The sequence below is a fragment of the Trematomus bernacchii genome, unplaced genomic scaffold (genome assembly GCF_902827165.1).
Source record: "Trematomus bernacchii unplaced genomic scaffold, fTreBer1.1, whole genome shotgun sequence".
NCBI lineage: Eukaryota > Metazoa > Chordata > Actinopteri > Perciformes > Nototheniidae > Trematomus > Trematomus bernacchii.
In genome coordinates, this window is record NW_022987641.1 from 8,593,751 (window position 1) to 8,616,540 (window position 22,790).

At 42.1% G+C, this 22,790-nt stretch overlaps 1 protein-coding gene across 2 annotated transcripts in view; it reads left to right on the plus strand.

The window, feature by feature from the left end:
* ptprz1b (protein tyrosine phosphatase receptor type Z1b) overlaps window positions 1–22,790 on the plus strand; it is a 46,081-nt gene that overhangs the window by 6,420 nt on the left and 16,871 nt on the right. For both annotated transcript variants that reach the window (XM_034133508.1, XM_034133510.1), the window contains exons 2-9: window positions 8,305–8,373; window positions 15,141–15,320; window positions 16,911–17,062; window positions 17,156–17,248; window positions 17,796–17,862; window positions 18,318–18,475; window positions 20,445–20,592; window positions 22,269–22,453. In XM_034133508.1, the coding sequence (XP_033989399.1) occupies window positions 8,305–8,373; window positions 15,141–15,320; window positions 16,911–17,062; window positions 17,156–17,248; window positions 17,796–17,862; window positions 18,318–18,475; window positions 20,445–20,592; window positions 22,269–22,453 (1,052 nt within the window). The remainder of the gene's footprint in view (window positions 1–8,304; window positions 8,374–15,140; window positions 15,321–16,910; window positions 17,063–17,155; window positions 17,249–17,795; window positions 17,863–18,317; window positions 18,476–20,444; window positions 20,593–22,268; window positions 22,454–22,790) is intronic.

Genomic DNA, 22,790 nt, shown 5'->3' on the forward strand with positions numbered 1-22,790 from the left:
TCAGACAAGTGGAGTGGAAGTAAACGGGATCCCAGCACAGAAACAACTTTCTTCTCCCAGTGAGAAAGTTCATCAGGGGGCTGCCACTGTGACCAATTGGTGGGTTAAGTTGATTATCCCCACCAGCCGACCCCCCTCCGTCACACACACATTCAATCCTTTCGGATGCATACACACATATTTCTAAATATATATACTCTCACAGACTCACAGCGCTCCATGCCATTATTCGTCAAGTCAATGGGTTCTTGCATCTGAATTTAATTATTTGTGTTGTTATCCGTGTGTGTGCGCACACTAAAATAATTTGGGGCGCGACCCCCGTACTGAAAAATAGAGAGGAGAGGTGATGGTTTTGTATCCATGGTGATGGGGAGAGTCGGAGCAGGAAGCCGACAGGAAGTCAGGGTGTTCCACACGGTCATCGGTGGGCTCTTTCGTTGTCATGACGCTGTGAACTGTTGTTATGGAAACTCCCCTGATTCAGGCTGAATGCTGATGGGAAACGTGTTGACAATGAAAGTGTATCATCCAGAGCCTCAACACTTTATTTAAAAGTTATACTCCCAAACTGTCAGCAGATGGATTATTCTGTAGAAATCAGAATGGCTAAATGCATGTCATATTAATGCACTATCCAGCAGAGTACATCTGTAGCTGCCTCTGAAATGTTTTTATTACCACGAAATATAATAAACCTTTTGTCTTTGTCATATGGAATGTCATGCTTAATGTGAACAGCGATCAATTTACACTTTGGTTAAGGCTGAGCAGAGTTTTAAATAACAGGACAGTTTGGTTTTATTAGACTTTTGTGGAGCCAAAAAGGCTACGGAGAATTCAGTGATACCCCATCTGGCTGGATATATAGAGGGGTGTTACCTGACACTGAAAGTGTGTGTACATGGGTGTGTCTGTGTGTGTAGGTCTGTGTGTGTTTTAACCCCCCAGCTGTTCAACTGTATTACCACCTCCAACACAGGGCCCCAAATTCCCACGATTACTATACACAATCTCACAAAAGTGACTGCCACCAGAACAACTGGAATACAAGCAAGACACACACACACACACACACACACACACACACACACACACACACACACACACACACACACACACACACACACACACAGATCCAAGTGATAGGCTTGTCTGATAAGGTTTTATATTGCAGCTTTAATGCCGTCCTGTGGAACAATGCACGGTTTGTTTAGTACTCAGCAACAATATCCTTCATTTAATAAGGAGCCTAATCTCGTCAGTTCTGACCTCTAGTGCTGGACTTCACTGTGAGACACTGAGCCATTCAACCGCATCAGGGAGATGAAGGAGACTCCCATGCTGCATTAATAGGGCACTTATGGACCATAAATGCTCCAATATGTCTTGGAAGTTGACTGGGACTAAATTAAATGGGTTCTTCACGCCTTAGGTTAGCCATTAAATGGACATTTATGGTAACTAATGGAGGTGTGCACTGTCTTATCAACATTTAAGTTAAAGTGTTCACTATCAAGACAACAATTGATATCTTCTCTGTGGATCCATTATTGGCAAAGGTCCAGTGCAGTTTTCGACATAACCTGCAAATCACAGACAGGCTGAGAGAGAGAGAGAGAGAGAGAGAGATAATATTACCAGCTGACACTCAACACAGCTGAGTGCTATATAGGTTATAGTCTGGCCCCCTATGTGTGTGTGTGTATGTGTGACACTGAGGTCAACAGGTGTCACGTTTTATGTGACACAGATGTCGTGTTTTCAGCGGACGTCAGTTATGGCAGGCAATCGTCTCGGGAGTCCTTTCACTTGGCAAAAGATATTTCACAGCCGTCAGTTTCATTTGTAGTTCTAGGCAGGAATGTTACTCATTATGTGTTGACAGAGCACTTCATTTATATATTTGATGTATGCTGTAGTTGTATGAGTAGTATGTTTCATGGTCACCAGAACATGAATCCCATTGTCTTTCGTTATCACCTGACTTTTCCCCTTTTTCCTTCATGAGGTTGACATTCAGCACTAGCATACATTTTAAGTTTAGATTTTTCCACAAAGCTACTGATAATCCCACCATTGTCCATCGTATGTTTTTAAAAGTGCATCAAAAGAGGGTGAATATGGTAAACAAACCTGCCTTGTGCATGAAATAATGAACATATGATGAATGGATTATCCAAAAAGTTTGCCATTATTTTTCTGTAAGTGGATTGATTAATTAGTCGACTAATCTTTGCAGCTTTCAACATATGGATGTTAAACTTGTGAGCCGGTTAGCATGCTGACATTAGCATTTAATTCAAGCACCGCTGAATTGATTCCTGTCGCATTTTGCACATGAAGACACATTTATTTTTGGTACGAGTCAAAGACATGAAATACAAGTGATCAAGGTTGTGTTACGTTGTGTTAGATGTTTTAATGCTTGGTATTTTTACAACAAAATCAAATCATTTGTACTCCCGTTCATCCACTGCTTTTGTGGTGAATCAGCTTTACACACAGCTCGTTTAAAACTGATTGTAAAGAATATAAAATGTCGCCATTTCTATGGTGAGCTCACAAACCCTCATTTATCAAACTTTCCACTAAACTCTGCATAGATGGATAGACTCATTGAACCACACTTTCCCTGTTGTGTGTTGACCACACAGGCTTTCTGTCCCTGGAGGAACACTGGACTTCATTAATAGGACACCAGTAATCACATCTCATGTTCCCGAATCAGTTTGTGTTGGTGTAAAAGCAGCTGATAAACTCATCCCTCATCTCTAAGATTGAGGCCAAAGCAGCCCCAGGAGTCTTGTAATCCAACATGGTGCTGTTCATTAGTGTTCAGCCGGGACAGGCTCCCTTATCCCCAAACACTAATAACACTGAATCCTCCCTGCAGCCCGCATCCCAAGACAACTGCTGTCCAGGGCATGTAGTTCAAGAAAGTCATCTTTATAATCATTGGATGTTTACGCAGTTACAAGAGTCAATAAATAACAAATGTCAAATAGGCACACTTTCAATACAAATGTTGTATCCTGCCATTTAAAGTAGGGATGTCCCGATCACCTTTTTTTGCTCCCGATCCGATTCCGATCATTTGATTTTGACAATCTGCCGATACCGATTTTTCCCGATCCGATCTTTATGCAATGCATTAAGAGGAAAAAAAAGGTAACAGATAACGTCTGGTCATCCAACGCGATGAATTCAGCTATCTTGGCTGTTATTTTTTTGGCCTTTTCACTGTTCTGGGGTAGTTTCTCTTTCCTTTTAAAAGTCTCTGAAAGTGTCGGTTGTTTCAGTGCCATTACCTGAGTGGCCGCTGTGTACTCGTCGTGTTGTTGTTGGTGGTGTTTGTATTAGATTGGTCATGTTGAACGTAGCTCTGTTCTTTCCACCACGCGGAACCTCCGCCTTGCAAACATTGCATCTGGCTGTTACACTGCCTTCGCTTTCAATTTTATAATACTTCCAAACTCCTGACATTTTCTCTGTCCCGACTCCCGAGTCACCAGCTGAACGTAGCCTCTTGTTAGCTTACTGCTACACTGCGCCCACTCTGTTGCCAGATTTGAGAGAAATAAGCAACCAGGTCTATGAAAACAAGCCCAAAAGAAGCAACACATACATGATGTTGTGTAATTTTAACCCAAAACTAAGGCCTCAGGATGACTTTAAGACGTGAACATGGTCATTTTTGTTTTGTAACATTAAATAAAATGTATAAAAATATTTTATAAAAAAAAAAAAAAAAAAAAAAAAAAAGAATCCGATCCCCGATTTTTTTCTCCCGATCCCCGATCACGTGAAAATCACGTGATCGGATCGGGACATCCCTAATTTAAAGTATTGTCTTACTTAAAGTGGACCTATCATGCTATATTTGAATAATATAGTGTAGGACCATACCTACAGTATATAAGGCATATTTATACTTTTTTTTCCTCCAAAATACCAAACAGATCATGCATTTTAGCCATGCCTCATTTTGCTCAATTTGAAAATGTTTAGCTCTGTTTTTGCAAGGGCTGATTCTGTGAGAACAGCACCACCTACAGGCCTGGCATATGTACTACAGCGTCTCCAGCGCTTTTCGAACGGCAATGGCCGTGGCTCTCTCCTCCTGATTGGTGGAGTTGGCCCAATAGCCGTAGCGCCACCGTCCTGACGTCAGGACAGTGTTCAAATCTGGATCAGTTTTTATCAGATCCGTTGCAGCCCCTTTTTTTAGAGATTTGGGTATGGAGGAAAATAGAGAGGGTTGTGTTTTCTGACACTTGGTGAGTTCCCTGGAACACCGGGGACACATATTCATGTATAAAAGACGTACAAAAGTGCATTTTGCATGATAGGTCCCCTTTAAGACCTTCCGAAGTCCACATTTGAAATAAAATCATTGAGAAGAAACTAATATTTCCCAGTACACACTTACTTTAATTACATACATGCACACAAACACAAAGTATTATCCGCATGTTATTATCAATTTAGACCATGTCATTGTGTATCACATAATTCGATGTGGGACATGTTTGTTTACATGAGCAATAACGGATTATAGCGCTGATAAAGTGAACAATCAGGCTGATAAGGTCGGCAATTAGTGCTGGCATGGGGGATTCCACCACTAATGATACAAAAGATTATATATCTATATACAGAGAGGTAAATACTGAATGCTGAACAAAATATGGGTTTTTAATCAAATTGCAGTGTGAGGAATCCAAATGTATGACGGAGTGCTTTGCAGTGATTGGGATTTGGCCATCCACCTGATTGACAGGTGAGAGTTTATGATGCTTTGCCTCAACATGACATATTACACGTGTATGAGCGCAGTGTGATTGAAGCTTGTTCAGAGTATCAGGTGTCTGGCTGACACATATCCTCGCTTGGCTTCGTTATTCTGACTCACCCTGACAGCTGCTCACTCATGCCAACACATTGGACATAGCACAGATTGGGCTGAAGTTACAGTTTTATAATCCGTGTCTCTGCTCCATCAGTTTCCTCTGCGTTTGATTCCAGCGTTGGAGACAGGCGTATGACGGTGTGCCGATGAAGCTGTTCATTGTTGGAAAGCTGCATGTCTGTTGACCTTTCGCAGTATGAATAAAACATCCATATAAATGTGCTGTTGGCACTGCAGTCACCTGAACCTTTAGCGTCTGAAGCCTCCTGGGTAATCCCATGAAGCAGATCCAGTGCAGCTGTGAGCTGCATGGCCTGTGCTCCTGAAGCTGAGCACCAGTGTCTCTGCTCCTGTCTCTCTGCTACTGCCTGTCTTTATCTGTCTCCCTACTCCTGTCTCCCTGCTCCTGAAGCTGAGCACCAGTGTCTCTGCTCCTGTCTCTCTGCTCCTGTCTGTCTGCTCCTGTCTCTCTGCTCCTGTCTCTGCTCCTGTCTCTGCTCCTGTCTCTGCTCCTGTCTCTCTGCTCCTGTCTCTGCTCCTGTCTCTGCTCCTGTCTGTCTGCTCCTGTCTCTCTGCTCCTGTCTCTCTGCTCCTGTCTCTGCTCCTGTCTGTCTGCTCCTGTCTGTCTGCTCCTGTCTCTGCTCCTGTCTCTCTGCTCCTGTCTCTCTGCTCCTGTCTCTCTGCTCCTGTCTCTGCTCCTGTCTCTCTGTCTGTCTCTGCTCCTGTCTCTGCTCCTGTCTCTGCTCCTGTCTCTCTGCTCCTGTCTCTGCTCCTGTCTGTCTGCTCCTGTCTCTGCTCCTGTCTCTGCTCCTGTCTCTGCTCCTGTCTCTCTGCTCCTGTCTCTCTGCTCCTGTCTCTGCTCCTGTCTCTGCTCCTGTCTCTGCTCCTGTCTCTCTGCTCCTGTCTCTCTGCTCCTGTCTCTGCTCCTGTCTCTGCTCCTGTCTCTGCTCCTGTCTCTCTGCTCCTGTCTCTCTGCTCCTGTCTCTGCTCCTGTCTCTGCTCCTGTCTGTCTGCTCCTGTCTGTCTGCTCCTGTCTCTGCTCCTGTCTCTGCTCCTGTCTCTGCTCCTGTCTCTGCTCCTGTCTCTCTGCTCCTGTCTCTCTGCTCCTGTCTCTGCTCCTGTCTCTGCTCCTGTCTGTCTGCTCCTGTCTGTCTGCTCCTGTCTCTCTGCTCCTGTCTCTGCTCCTGTCTCTCTGCTCCCTGTCTGTCTGCTCCTGTCTGTCTGCTCCTGTCTCTGCTCCTGTCTCTCTGCTCCCTCTCTGTCTTTTATCTGTCTCTCTGCTCCTGTCTCTCTGCTCCCTGTCTGTCTTTTATCAGTCTCTCTGCTCCTGTCTCTGCTCCTGTCTCTGCTCCTGTCTGTCTGCTCCTGTCTGTCTGCTCCTGTCTCTGCTCCTGTCTCTCTGCTCCCTCTCTGTCTTTTATCTGTCTCTCTGCTCCTGTCTCTCTGCTCCCTGTCTGTCTTTATCTGTCTCTCTGCTTTTGACTGAAAATGATGTCATAACGTATTCACTATGAATGCTTATACAGTTATTAACATGTGTAAAAACACATTTTATTTATGCTCCTGGTCACAGGTGCTTTACGTACATAAATGTACATTATATTAAAATGCTTAATGTATGTTGGAAACACTTAATTTGGAGTAATATGCTCACTATTATGTAATAAATCATGTGCAACAAGGAAAACACTAGACCTAGCATGCAGGATAAAGCATTTATAATGAATAATATGATCCAATATGCTACCTATAGGCATGCTATGTGCAGAGAAAAGAACATACAGTATTCATTTTAGTATCTCTTTTGGAAAAATGGGAACTAAAGTGAGTTAAACAAGTGTGAAGCTCAACATGAAATAATCCCCCGTGGCTGCAGCTGTGCCAGGGTTAGTTGAATATTCATTGATGCAGAAGATTTGACAGAAGGGTTTTGTTTTCAGAGTGGATGCACTGCATTTCACGAGTCCAGCAGCACATATTCTGATCAAACTGTATGAAATAGTTTATCTGGGAGCTGTAGAAGGTAAACAAAGGGATTATACTGAGTTCTTCTTTGACTATTGGATTGATCTAATGTGGTGGAATGGTGGTCATGACCTAAATGTGACAGGGTGTTCATCTTCTACTGTAGGAGGATAGGTGTTGATGAAAGATAAATATGTATGAGGAAAAAGTAATGTTTATGTTGTGCTGAGCTTTCATATATCTGTATTTACATGGAAGCCTTCCTCCTCTTCTCTATAGAAGGTCAGATTATATATGTTGTGCCCTGTGTCGGTACCCTTTTCACCCCGCTGAGGATCACACGAAATATGCCATCTGGTTGTGATTTAAGTGCTTTACATTATCACCGTTAATACCCGTCACATGCACAGCCTTCGTTTCCCGCTGCAAAGCATGTGTTGCAATAATGGGAATTAAATCTTGGCAGGGTCAGTGTGTTAATGTGCAACCACTTCATAATTGAAGTTGACTTAAGTAACCCATGTGTATGTTTCTCCACGGATACAATATATTCTCTTATCAGTTCATACTTAGACCATGACAAACTGAGCAGACTTATTACTGTCGGGGAGTAGAGAGAGGCTTAGGAAGAGATGGGGGGGGGGGGTGTGTGTGTGTGTGTGTGTGTGTGTGTGTGTGTGTGTGTGTGTGTGTGTGTGTGTGTGTGTGTGTGTGTGTGTGTGTGTGTGTGTGTGTGTGTGTGTGTGTGTGTGTGTGTGTGTGTGTGTGTGTGTGTGTGTGTGTGTGTGTGTTGTGTGTGTGTGTGTGTGTGTGTGTGATGCAGTTAATACATTATGTCATGGAGCAATAGAAGAGGAATAAGCTGTGAGTGAATGTGCAGCTGTAGTCGAGAATCAGGACGATACACACACTGAACTGTGACTTCAGACATCATTGTGTCCTCGACTGTCCCTGAGCGATAATGACTACCGTGAAGTACTGTGTGTGTGTGTGTGTGTGTGTGTGTGTCTCTAATAGCGAGACCGAGTGTTCTGTTTTGGCTGCCTCTCAGAAGCCTGTGCTGCACACAAATCATTTTCTCTGAACATCTTCTGTGCTCTGTGCTGTGGCTGTGGAGGGAATAAAGTCACCGTTTGTGCAGCAGTCTGTTGTCAAATGTTGCTGTTTATATTTTAAATGCGAAACAATAAAATGTTGCTCCATATTATACAGATTTGTACGTGAAACCAAAGAATACGTGTAGGGTGAACTCTGTAACTCTTCATGCAGACAGGCTGGGTAGTGATGAAATGACAGTTAAAGCCTGTCACTTCTCATAAAGCCAATTCCCAGCAGCCATTTGTGGTTCCACCTAACCATCAATGTATTTCTGTGTGTTTTCGGAAATTCCAAAACGACTAATAACCTTATCCTTCTTTGTCCTGTAGTGGTGACAGCAGAGCCGCTGGTCCGAGGCCCGAGGAAACTCCCCGAAGATATCGACTGGTCGTACTCAGGTGTGTGAGCACATTTTCTTTTGCAATGGTGAAAGATATTACAGAAAGATATGCAGAAAGACTGTGTCGATAAGCATTTGTGAAAGGTGGTATCATGCCCTGTAAAAGAATACATTTTAAATAAAAAAACTCAATACTAATAATTCAAATTATAACTGGTATAACTGGTATAACTGGTATAGGGGGTGTTAGCATCATGGTATTTAAGTCATCTTAAGGGTACTTAGTGACCAACAGTTTGAATCAGCCAATCAGATCTAAGATGTGTTTATTTCCCCCCATAGCAGTTACTCAGAAAATATTCTACATGAATAATAGATAACAAAACGCTAATAAAGGCGCAGTCGTGTCACTCAATATATCCCAAAAATAATCTTCAAAAACAAACAAATTGGTGAAATAAAATTGTAATATCAAAACGCGTCACTGTCACCAGGTTTAGGTTGGATACCCCATAGATGGAGTGGCCCTCTGCTTACCTTTAGACATCACACAGACACATCCTAAAACAGAATGTCAGTGTGAACATCACATGAATTGAAGGAATTGTCTGTGAACATGTCCTGAGAGACAGCCTTGATCTGCCTCCCTCCATATGGTGGGATGGCACCAGCTAAGTCAGCATGAAGCCCCCGCTGCGCTAAGCTGTGCTCCACCAGAAACAAAGAGTGGACACAGACAGTCCGTAAAGGGCCCCCCGAGGGACAGATAAGCTTATAATGGAGGAATGATCAGACACAAGGTCATCAGTGGGCTCAATGCATGCTTCTAAACGTATTAACCTGCACCCCAGTGGGAGTGCTGGTGATAATTATAGCGTTATGAAGCTAATAACACTGTCTGAGGCAGGCAAAACAGCAAAAACACATTCTAATAAGACATTTTGTAAACCATTAATTGACCAAATAGCTTGAACATTCAATAAAATGACTGAACATTTGATTTATGATTCAACTACTTGTACTAGTAACTGATTTGTCAGTGTTAATGATTTGAGGGACATTGTTTAGCATGGGTAGCTGTAGCCCTACACACTCGTATGTATGAGTTGCAGATCCAGTGATATAAGGGTGCACATCAAGTCTGTGCACTTTTATGAATCATGCCTTTGCATACCTCTTTATAAAAAACATAGCAAACCATAACACAGGCCAGTGACTGCAGGGCTGGCTACATGTATATGGATGTCAGGTTAATGTGCACTGAGACGATAAAGCTTAGTCATCATACATATTTTACCAATAGCAAAAATAAATACTTTATCTGTATCTCGGAGAAACGACTTGTAATAATGAGTTGAATACAAAACTAGGGGAAATAGATAATGACATTGAAAGAGAACGGCCCTGCTTTTTGGTTCACGTTATGCTGATGTTTGTCAGAGCAGCATGAATATGAATTGATGCACATGTCTTTTCATCTTGGAGATTGTTTTCTTTTCCTGTCAAATCTTTACAATCAATTCCAGGGCACATACACCCTGTTCGACAGTGTAATAGGTTTTTTTTTTCATACAAGACTACTTGTATGGTCATGAATGATGAAAAACCTGTCTGCAATAGCAATGAAGGGGAGTCACCCTTTCATTTCCCTACCGTTTGTAATCTTTTTTAATTTCATATTTTCTTTCTCAGTGCATTTTATTTGGATTCCCTGTAAGTGTGTGTGTGTGTGTGTGTGTGTGTGTGTGTGTGTGTGTGTGTGTGTGTGTGTGTGTGTGTGTGTGTGTGTGTTGTGTGCATGTGTTGTGTGTGTGTGTGCGCACAATCTTGTTTTTCTGGACTGCTTTGTTTCTTGCCTTGTGCTGTGCGCTGGGTCGTGAGTAACAGCATTAACATGTGAAAGAAACACACTTCATTGTGAGGCAGCTTTTTACTTGGGTCAGAAGTGGAGGGGGCGGGGGGGGGGGGGGCGAAGTGAAAAAGAAGAGAGAGGGGCACATGAGAGCTAGAGAAATGTGAGGACAGGAAGAGAGAAGCGAACGAGGAAAGCTTCATCTAAATCACAATACACCTTTTCAAAGCGTACGAGAAACAAATCATCAAAAAGTATATATTTCCGAGTAACTAAAACACAGTAACATATATGTAAGTTTCTCGCTTAATGGGGACTTACCAGTTCAGTTTGGTCCACAATAATCAGTTCTGCGTTTTAGCATTACTGTATAGATTCAGTAACATCGCCGACTTGCATAATATAGGAGATAAAGTCAACTTGTGTGAACCAATCAAAATCATATTGGGCGGCGCTGAGCAGCAACTGTGCTATTGCGCATAGATATTGGTGATAGTGGCTAAAGAAGTATTAAACCACACATTCTCTGAATTCAACAATTGACCCACCTCAAGTGATAACCAAAACATTCCCTGAAAGACACTGAAGCTCTCTGTAGAGCTGAGGGGAGCTGCACAGTTTGGTGAACATCCTCTGTTTAACATTATTCAGTGATTTCACCTAAAACACTGGCAGCCCTTTCGCTCTGCTACCTCTTCATTAGTGCACGTGTATAGGTCTGTCTGTGCACGTGTGTGTATTCCGGGCCTATGTGTGTAAAGTAGAAACAACACCAGATAGAAACATGTAATTTCCCCTCGGCGATGAATTCATCTTGATCTTAATCGCACTTTTCTCTCCTAATATATTTTTTCATTTAATACATTTAGCAATAAAGCCACTGCGAGGCTGTTTTCTTTATTTCTTTATTTTTTAGTTAAAATCTTGGTAGCTGCAAACCTTTTTTTAAATAGTATTAACATTAAACCTGCAGGTACCCAAGTTCCTCCTCCTCCTCCTCCTCCTCCTCCTCCTCCTCCTCCTCCTCCTCCTCCTCCTCCTCCTCCTCCTCCTCCTCCTCCATCTCCTCCTCCTCCATACTTGTCATTCCTCTCTGCTTTGTCTCCAAGGGGTCCCAGGGATCCTTCTCCCTGGCAGACCCCCCCAGGGCCCATCTGTTATACTTATGTGTCTGTGAGCTTCCCCTTCTTGGCAAATGCAATGTGATGCAATGCATATTTCAAAGGATACTGTCAAAAAAATCACAACTACAATCACTACATAAATGTAGGCAAATCCTGGCAACGGCACACTCTCCTCTCCTCTCCTCTCCTCTCCTCTCCTCTCCTCTCCTCTCCTCTCCTCTCCTCTGAATTTCTGTCTATTCTCTCTTCTCCATCCAAATAAGTTTTACCCAGGGGCGATGCAGGCTTCAATACTCCCCTGGTGCTTTGTCTGGGGAATACACACACATACACGCACACGCACATTAACACACCCACACACACATGCATACAACCGCATACAACCGCACACACACAGCACTGGAATTTCAAATCAGTGTGACCGGTTGACATTCTTCCTACTTTATAAACGTGGCTGGTATTAAGCATTAATTGTAACTGTCACCAACATTTTTAATTCTGCAGGAAAACTAATAAAGTTCTTCCCAGACCAACTATAGATGCAGGTGTGTCCATCATTGACTTCCACTTTGCCTTAGCCTCTGCTGCAACTCAATGTCACCCTGTCTTTGTGGTTTTAATGATCACAATAATAATAAGAGAGCTGCAGTGTCCCCTGCTGTAAAGACTGGTTCACATAAAGTAAGCTCTGAAGCCTTGACTCCAGATTTCTGAGAGCCTCTCATTCATCTCGTGTTGTCTCTTTCACTCGGCACACGCATGTGTTCAACACCCACTATGTTCTACACAGCTCCGTTAGTCACCAAATACTTGAGGCTGGCTTCTCTTCTGCTCCAGTTGTTGCTCTGCTGCTGGAGCCTGGTGGGGGACGTGAGGTAGTGGAGCAGGTGTGTGTGTGTGTGTGTGTGTGTGTGTGTGTGTGTGTGTGTGTGTGTGTGTGTGTGTGTGTGTGTGTGTGTGTGTGTGTGTGTGTGTGTGTGTGTGTGTGTGTGTGTGTGTGTGTGTGTGTGGTGTGTGTGTGTGTGTGTGTGTGTGTGTGTGTGTGTGTGTGTGTGTGTGTGTGTGTGTGTGTGTGTGTGTGTGTGTGTGTGTGTGTGTGTGTGTGTGTGTGTGTGTGTGTGTGGTGTGTGTGTGTGTGTGTGTGTGTGTGTGTGTGTGTGTGTGTGTGTGTGTGTGTGTGTGTGTGTGTGTGTGTGTGTGTGTGTGTGTGTGTGTGTGTGTGTTGCGTTGCTTTGCTTTTCTACGGGTGTAATGTAAGTAAGAACATTTACCCAAGCACTGTACCTATAAGTACAATGATCAGGTACTTGTACTCTACTACAATTGTATGGAAACAATTGAACTTAGATAGAGATAATTCAATGGCATTTAAAAAACATTTACTGTAGGTAGTTGTCTAATTTATTTTTGAATAATTTCAATAAATTTTTTAATGTATTTTAGATTCTTTTGCATACTTTTTTGTCTAATATTTTAAGCACATTTTGCTGACCATACTAAGCTTCTTTTCCCTCAAGGTAACATCTTTAATATATACTTTTTACTTGTAGCAGAGTATTTTTACAGTGTGGTATGAGTATTTTTACTTATGTAATGGATTTGTCCTCCACCACTGCTTTTCTTTCACTGTTCCTGTATGTTGCAGGGTTAATGAGTTCAGAGTCTCTCATTTTTCCACTTGGAGTATCTGTGTTAATCCAAACATCATACATTTATATTGACCTGTCCAATCATCAGTCAAGGTTGGGCTGTTATATACAGTAACACCTGCTCAGAGACAGGAGTGATAGAGTGCTTTCTGTGCTGTTTTATTATCTAGTTAACCTTCCCTGTGTACAGTACGTTGAGATTCCCAGTAAATCAGTTGAGGGAGCGAGCGTTGTTAAATATTTAACTCGTGCAGAGCCTCCGACTGCAGAGACCTTTTCATGTTCTCGCGTCTAGACGGAGCGTCAGAGATCTGATCAAGAGCATGCGGGACTCTTCTTCCTCAATAATCTGACAGGGCTGCTGTCAGATATACGCTCGATGTTGAGGTGTCTGGCACTCCATCATTAACATAGTCGATCTCTCTCTGTCTGTGTGTGTGTGTGTGTGTGTGTGTGTGTGTGTGTGTGTGTGTGTGTGTGTGTGTGTGTGTGTGTGTGTGTGTGTGTGTGTTTGTGTGTGTGTGTGTGTGTGTGTGTGTGTGTGTGTGTGTGTGTGTGTGTGTGTGTGTGTGTGTGTGTGTGTGTGTGTGTGTGTGTGTGTGTGTGGTGTGTGTGTGTGTGTGTGGTGTGTGTGTGTGTGTGTGTGTGTGGAGTCCTTTCTCTGCCATTCATAATAGATTCATTTAGAAGCTGAGATCTTGTCAGCCTCAGTCTGACTCCTTTATGTCAGTCTGTGTGTGTCTTCTCTATATCTGTGAACACACACGTCTTCTTTGTCCTTCTCCTTTTGTCTCTTACACACATTTTCTTCCCCACCTTTTGCATGGTGTGGGGGTGTTTTGTGAACTTCAGGATTTTAGCCTTTGCAGACCATTTACATGCACTTAAACCTATATAACACTACAGGAAAGGGAAAACCCCAAATAGCAGAATAGGTCCCCTTTAAGTAAATGTTAGCATGTTGCTGCCCTCTGCTCCTGATACTATGATGCTACATGCAGAGACTGAATGACATTGTGTTTGTGCGGTGCTGTGTACATGTAAGATTAAAGAGGATTTCATTCTGTTTGTGTCTGTTTGAAAAAAAAAAGAAGGAATTCCGAGAGAGGGAGGGAACAAAATCAAGGACAGAAAAGGTTTTTATAATGATATAATTTTACTTCAGAATTGCAGACTGCTTTAAAGCTCTCCTATGTGAATTTGACATCAAAGGCAGGCAGTGTCATGGGAATACTGTGAAACTGCAAGTAGGACTCAGAGATTTGAAATGTTATTTTCATTTTTTTTCAAGCATCCAAATGCGTACACACACACACACACACACACACACACACACACACAAGGAATTTAAAGCTATTACCTGTTAAGTCATGTGTGACCAGTTGCAGTTAAACCATCTGCCCTGACCTCATTGGATCCATTGTCTTTACTGTATATTGTGGACCACACAACAACAAAAACACACACACACACACACACACACACACACACACACACAGTGAGTACATGTAAATGCAATAGTGTAACATGCAGTACCTCCATGAACACATTCACTCACACACACAGACCCTGCATATCCTTCAATGTAATCAGCAGTTGTAGATTCAGACATGCATTCATGAATAAACAATGCAGAGCCGTTTGAGGCGGGGCTTGAGATGTTAAGCAGAGCATTTGTGCTACAGTATATGAATGTATTGCACTGAAGGAAAAACACAGCTTTTTCTTTTCTATCTATCTATTTTGATTGTTTTATTGCCATGTTTGTGTTGCGTGTTTGTCTGGAGGTTGTGCTTGTCCTGATAATGTTCATATTCTTTTACATTATTCATGTGAAGCACAGCCTCGTTAGGGGAAGCATAATTCATGCTGTGTGCCCTCCGAAAGAACAATTCACAAACAACACAGAATACGAGACATGCACTCACACACACTCAGTGTAACGTCTGACCTGAGGATGTATCACGTCTCGTTAAAGCTGTGCTCATTTGTAAACGTATTGCACAGGTGCATTAAAGGTGCTCAATGAATGGAGCATTTCACATCATCCATAAATCACGAGCGCATTTAAGACTCTCACTTTTAGAATTTCACATTTGGACGACGGCTGTTCCTCCTGCTCAAACGCAGTTTCTGTTGACGGCAGATGAAAAAGCTTTTCAGAGTCTTTGAACATGCCTCCCCCTCTCTCATTATACAGGTGCCCTGAATCAGCGCAACTGGGGTAAGAAGTACCCGTCTTGTAGAAGCGCCAGGCAGTCTCCTGTGGACATCGACGAGACCTTTACCCAGGTCCGTGTGCAGTACCAGAATCTGCAGCTGGACGGGTGGGACGCGCTGACGGCGGGGTCCAGCACCGTCCACAACAACGGGAAGACTGGTACGCTGATGTTCCTCTCCTTTTCTTATTTAAAAGACTAATCTTCTTATGGAAATTCCTAGCATAATTGAGGTCAAATCAAAAGCCTTTTTTCGGTCCAGTTCAAGCTTTGAAAGCCGTTTGCAATGTCTCCCTGCAGAAAATCAAAACACAATATTATATTGAATATCCCTATGGGGATTAGTCTCCCTACGCAGATTAATACAGGTCTATCTAATCTCATTTGATGTTATTGAAAGATGAAAACAACGCATCAAGGACACAATCACATATTAAAGAGGGGGAAGATACAGTTTGTATGGATTCAGTCATTCTGATGTTTTCTGGTGCTCTAAAACCCTTCAGCTTTCCAGACAAAGATCAAAAAGATGCACAACTCCGAGGTTATTAAGGGAAAGAAGCAGCCGAGAAAGAGATGAGAGCTAACAGGAGACCTGTAGCTGAGAGAGAGACGACCAGAGGGACAGCAGTACCAACATATCATGTGGAGAAAGAAGGAAGATCGATGTTAAAAGCACAGACGAGCGGCAACAAAAGAGCAAGAGGGAAACAAATGATATACATGTAGAGGCGGGGGGAGAGGCGGCGTGAGAAGTGTATGTCTGGCCTGATGAACAAATGGAAGCTGTCTCAGCTATCAGCTCCATCTTTACAATACAGCCCGACTCTGTGTGTGTGTGTGTGGTCCATACATTCATGATCCTTGCTCTTTTTTCTCTGTGAAGTCGGAGAGGAAATTGCATGAACAGAGACAGATATTGCATAGCTGTCACTGCAAGTAGAGAGAAATATATAGCTATAGTTACATCCTGCCTTTGAGCATTAGAACATTTTAAAGTGACTCATTAGCGATACAGATGTGGCTCCAATAGGACACAGATAACTTTTATATGAGAAGGATCATATCACAATTTAAAATTAAATTGTAATTATATTTTTTGGGTTGTGGACTGTGAAATTACTGTTTTGGTTCACTTCCTCATCTCAGTTTTTTGGCTCACACAGATGGCTGTATTCAACCGAAAAGAACTACATCTAAAATCCCTCTATATTCGACCTGCCCAGCAACAAATGGCAGACTGACAAAGTTAGGACAGACATTTCCCTAAGGAGTTGGTGCAGACCAAACAGACTCACATCCGTCACACTAACATGACTCTCAATAAATGCTAATGTTGCTCTGTAGCTGCTGGATGTGTGACAAGGCGACAATAACGTGATGATAAAGGGACTTAATGTGGTCTGGACATGTCAATATTTAGGTATTCAAAATCATTAAATGCAGGTTGAAGTATTGTTTATGTTAATTGTCACTGAGATAACACATGGTGTTAACAGACCAGGATATCCACTTCCTGACTCACTTAAGTATTTACTTACTTGCTAACTTGCTTACTTGCATTCTTACTTACTCACTTACTTACCTACCTACTTACTCACCTAATTGCCTACTTACTTTCTTACATACTTTACTAACTTACTTACTAAAGCTCTTAGCCCTGTGGCCAAGCAGTTTCCACCACAGCTGAGTATTGGAGACTGAACATCCAGTCAATCAAGCAAAGCCCATGAGTTGTTGGTGTTTTTCAGTGTCCATCAGTGTGGAAGGGGACTTCTTTGTGAGCGGAGGCGGGCTGAGCTCCAGGTTCCGAGTCGGTACAATCAGCTTCCACTGGGGGCGCTGCAATGCATCATCAGATGGGTCTGAACACAGCCTGAACGGGATGAAATATCCTCTGGAGGTAAACAAACACACAGCATCAACACATGTATCTGTTCTATGTGTGTCTACCAATGAAAGGCAGTTTACCTGTCTGTTTTCTGCTCTCCTTCAGATGCAGATCTACTGCTACGATCCAGCCTTCCTCAGTCTGGAGGATGCTGTGAGGAAAGGAGGCAGGATGGCTGCGCTGGCCGTGCTCTTTGAAGTAGGTTCACAGCCAGATTTAGAGATCAGTCTGTACTTCTCAAAAAAACGAACTGTTTAGTGATGAAATTCAAGTTTAGGGGGGGATTAGTGGATGTCACAATTCAAAAGTGAATCTGAATTCATAGAGGAGATAATTTCCCCCGTGTGTTAGTAAAGATGATTTGGCAAATGAAACAACAATCTGAGTTAATTGTGCATAATATTATAGAGTTTTTATATTTGAAAAATGTATATTAACTGATTGCAACTATGTAAAAACACAAATGAATGAATCAAATTAGTAGGTTTAGTCAAGCTGGCTTTATTTCTCGTAAACTTGCTTTTTACAAAAATATATTTTGCACAAAAAACATGTATGACTCTTATTGTGTGTGATTTTTTTCGACAAATGACACAATAATGCTTGACAACTTTGACTTTGGGGGTTAGGATTGCTGTTCACCAATAGCGAGATCTACATGCTTTTGGAATGCAGAATATTAAAAGACAAGAATCCCCACTGCTTCCTTTAAAGGTTCATATTTTACCCGTGTTGTTTTCCACAGATCAGCTTGGATGACAACGAGAAGTTCAGTCCTGTTATCGAGGCCGTCAACACTGTCAGCAGGTTTGGTAGGTCTCCTTCACATACAGTGGTCACAACTTGGGTATATATGTCCTACCCTCTAAAATAAGAGCAGGTGGCGGTCCTGTCAGTTTTTAGAAGAATACTGGTTTTAATCAATAGCGAAAGAAACAGAATAATGGAAAATGTTAGCAACTATCATGGGAAAAACATCTAATAACGGAAAAGAATAACGCGTTAGTGGGCTTAAAGTCAGTTTATCAGCCAAAATGAGAGGTTGATATTAGTGGCATGATTTCACAAAACATTATTTTTTTCTCTGCTAAATTATAAAACTATAAAAGCTCACAGATCTGCGTCAATGAATACCAAGATACATACAGTAGGTAGACTTAACCTACAGTCTGACATTTGTAAAGGCCCAGTCCCATGTGGTCTTACAGCTTGGGATAAAACATTTGTTGTGACATTTTGTTACTAATGGGACTTTATTTTTCAACAGGTAAGAGCGGCTCGATTGAAGCCTTCACCCTGCGGTCCTTGCTGCCTAATAACACGGATAAATATTACATCTACAACGGTTCACTAACGGCACCGCCATGCTCGGAAACAGTGGAATGGATCCTCTTCAAACAGCCTGTGGCCATATCAGAAACACAGGTCAGTGGGTTTGTGTGTTTGTTTTTGGTTATGTAAAGATCATAATACATCTATAATGTGTTCGGTATAAAAACGTCTTCTGTGAGGTCATCATTTTGATAGCTGTGCACAAAATGTAGCGTACAAAAAGTCTTTCTGCGGTGACATGTCTGGTAACAAAGAATTCAAAGATTCAAAGGCTTTATTTTATTTTTTTGACACAAACATGGACATAACAATAACGCATAGGAGAGGACATTCCCATCTCAGACAAAAACAAAAAAAACAAAAACAGAAGAAATAAAGACAGTCAGTAGGATCACTTCAACATTTCACAAACAAAAATAGGTTGACAACCAGAGATGGGGTCGTTACTAAAAAAAAGTAATATATTACATATTACATATTACTTTAAAAAAAAGTAATATATTACACTACTTCGTTGCTCTCTACATAAAGTAACTCGTTACTTTACTCGTTACTTTACTCGTTACTTTACTCGCAGGGCCGGCCAGCCCCTCCCTACAGGCAGATCACGCAGACTGCTAAAGTTTCAAATGTTCTCTTTAGTTCAGTTTCCATTGTCGCATAAGACTGATCCAGATAGCTCTGACTATGGCTATCCTCTGTCTCCTGCTATCTGTATTTTGCGCAGTATATCTCTGAACGATGCGATGGTGATTCCACTGTGCCAATGGGCAACATTACCTCTACTATGAAGGATGCTACAAGCCTGTCCATCTCTGCTTTGGTTACCGGTCCTCCAAATTCTAATTTGTGCCGCTTCGGAGTCGGTGGCGGCACACTCACAACATCCTCACTCTGGGTTCGGGGGTCCTTAGCTATTAGCTTCACCTTAGCATGTGTTCTTTGCAGGTGTTTGTTGAGGTTTGACGTGGTGTTTGCAGCAGTGGATAACAGCTTCTGGCCTGGACACAGTTTGCACCTCACCGTCACATTCCTGTCTATTCTTCGGACGAACTCAAAATAATGGGCATACCTCCACCCCTCGAAAGTTATCGCTGACTCTGCCATGTTTATGCAGCACTGCACGTGGAGATGTGGACGCGCAAGTCGCGCAGATTACGTACATAGAAACCTGCGGCGGAAACCCCTCTTGTCTGTCAGTGTGATTATGACTGATTTTATAAAAGTAACGAAGTAACGCGTGTCGGGGCAATGTTAGTAACTGTAGTGTGATTACTGAATTATAAAAGTAACGCGTTACACTACTCCGTTACCGACAAAAGTAATATTATTACAGTAACGCGTTACTTTGTAACGCGTTACACCCAACTCTGTTGACAACCAAGTACCACCAAAAACACAACATGGCATATTTATTGTTCCTTTAATCCCACTCTTGGTTAAAGCTAATTATTTCCCATTTCATGACGTGTTGAGCCAAAGGCTTTATTTGTATTATGCACAATAGATGTGTAGTTTAAGCAATGCACATCTTAAGTCTCACGCTCCTTCTATAACGCATGCACGCACGCATGCACGCACGCACACACACACACACACACACACACACACACACACACACACACACACACACACACACACACACACACACACACACACACACACACACACACAGTGTTTTATGGACATACTAAATATGAATGGTGACACTTCACAAAGTTTATATCCTGTGGGATGAAACCCTGACCCCGAGTCCATTCATAGCATTACTGCAGCTTGATTCCATGATGAAGGCTTTTAAGCTCTGTAGAGGAACGGCCGTGTGATATTCATCAATAATATAGCAGATTAATGGCGAGTGAATGAGCTCATGGAAGTGAATATTCTTTGAGCATATTTGTGTTTGCATGATTTAAAAACTGGGTCTGCAAACCATGACATGTTCCCAAAAATAGAGCAGCTGTCTCTCTGGTTTTAGGTTGATGTGGTCATCTGCATGTCATCAAAAAGAGATGCAACAATCACATGTTTCAAATCTCTGTCTCTCTCCGTCTGTGTGCAGCTGGAGGTCTTTTGTGACGTGATGACCATGGAGCAGGCTGGATATGTGATCCTGACCGATTACCTGCAGAACAACTTCCGGGAGCAGCAGCAGTTCATGGGTCAGGTGTTCGCCTCGTACACCGGCGTGGAGGACGTGCTCACACCCAGTACGTCACCAAACACCCTTCGCTTAAAGTTTTCTGCTCGTTTGTTCCGCCTTCCTCCATTTAAGTTCACAGTTCACCTTTCCTCATTCCCAATTTGCGTTCATGTTTACACACTGCACTATATTTATCTGACAACTGTAGTCAAGTGAAGTAAGAATGCAGGTTTAAGACCCTTTCTCAAAGCGTCGCAGGAATGAGTCCTCAAACCCGGATTGAGTTAGCATTTTACCACCACAGGATCCCTCGTGTGTTTTTTGTTAGAAGCCTGAAATGAAGTCTTTCACATTTGTTTTACGACTTAAAATATATCAGTAAAAACCTACTAGTGAATTTCTGAAGCTTCTATGTGTTTTAAAAACGAAGGTAGCTAACAAGTGACTAATTGAGACGCCTATACGTCATCTTGCCAAAAGTTTTCCTCCTTTAGCTTAGCCATGGTGACGTGAAGTCATGTGACCGTGATGTAGTTCCTTTATAGCCTAATGATAGCTTTGTATGTCTGGCGATTGAATTTACGCTTCAAAAATCCTAAAGATTGTGTTAATATGTCAAGATTCAAAAGTTTTAATGTCATATCATAAAAACATATGTGAAGATTATCCTGTTGGAAAACATTTCTAAGTATCATAAATGGGTGCTTATAACGGGTAATGTAAAATTCAATGGAAAACTGCCATTGCCATTATGACCCAATGTTATCATTAAAGGAGGCCACTAAAGCAGGCATCGTACCTGCTGTTTGGTCTATGAGCAATGCTACATGTCTGTCACATGTCTGGTTACAAGTTTATCATTTACAGTATTTTTTTTCCCGGTTACCATTTTGGGTTCACCTTCATGGACTAGATAACGCTGAACAGAATACATTTTCTCCGTATTCATTCCCCTTAGACTTGACTTTTTAGTCTTTTAGCTGAGTAGTCATGTCCATCAGTGAGTTTCAGTTCAAATCTGAATCATCAACATTATTCATTCCCAGCAGAAACAGCATTTTAAGATTTTCTACCATAAGAAATTCTTTCTTGTCTGGCTTTAATGAGCTCAACCCATAATCTCCTATTCTCCAAAGCTCTAAATATTTCAACCCATCACATTTAAACCACATTTTGGTCATCATGGGGGAAATGAATCCCCCTCAGGCACAAATATGAATACTACATTATTAATGTTATTTTTTTGAGTGAAAATATTGCCAATCTTGTGCTTTCTCCTTAGCTGTAACACTTTCCTCCAAGTTCAGCCGAGTCATGATAATCAAAAGATAAAATTCACAACGCTCTCCATGTCTTTTGGGTTGCCAGGGAGCTTCTCTTTGTTATTCTGTTCTCCTGCAGCTCTCAGTGCAGCCAATTTATCTTGCAGCTCCTTTTGAAAGTATTGAGAAATTCAGAGAAGGGTCTTCTTCAGCTGTAACATATCATGCACCCCTACACACACATGGAGACACCTCCCACTCAGTTCACACTCCCCTGTTGAGCTGGGCTTTTTAAAATGCATCCTTATTTCTTCCATTTCTGATGCGGTCGATTTTTTATTAAGTTACATGCAGCGACAATGTACTGCTATTAAGTGTCCACCTTTTTCGTTCAGGATTTCTATTGAATTTCCTGCATCACACCCACACTAATCAATATTCATTTATTTTGGCCCTCTTTCTCTCTTTCTGCCATTTCCAGCCTGCAGCTCGGAGCCGGAGAACGTTCAGGCCGATGCCCAGAACGACACAACCATCGTGGTGATGTGGGAGCGTCCCCGCGTGGTCTACGACACCACCATCGACTGGTACACCGTCACCTACCAGAGGCTCCAGGGCCGCGAGCAGAGCAGGCAGGAGTACAGGACGGACGGGGATCAGGACGTGGTACTAAACACAAAACACGCCCTAACAAGCAGCACACACTAGTGCATGTAAATGGTCCGCTATCTATTTAAACTACCTGGAAAACTGCAACTTTTTTACATGATGTTAAGACACAGAATTTGAATATACTCACTTAAAATTACTTAGATTCTTATAAAACCAATTAAAAGTAATGAAATGTTACTGGTAGTAATAGAAAAACTGAAATATTATCAGCAAAATGTGCATCAAAAGTAAAAGTACTTAGTATACAGAATGGCTCTTTTCACAGTATTATATAAATATAGTACCAATAAGTATATTAGCACAGGCTTCACGTAGATCCTTAAAACGCATT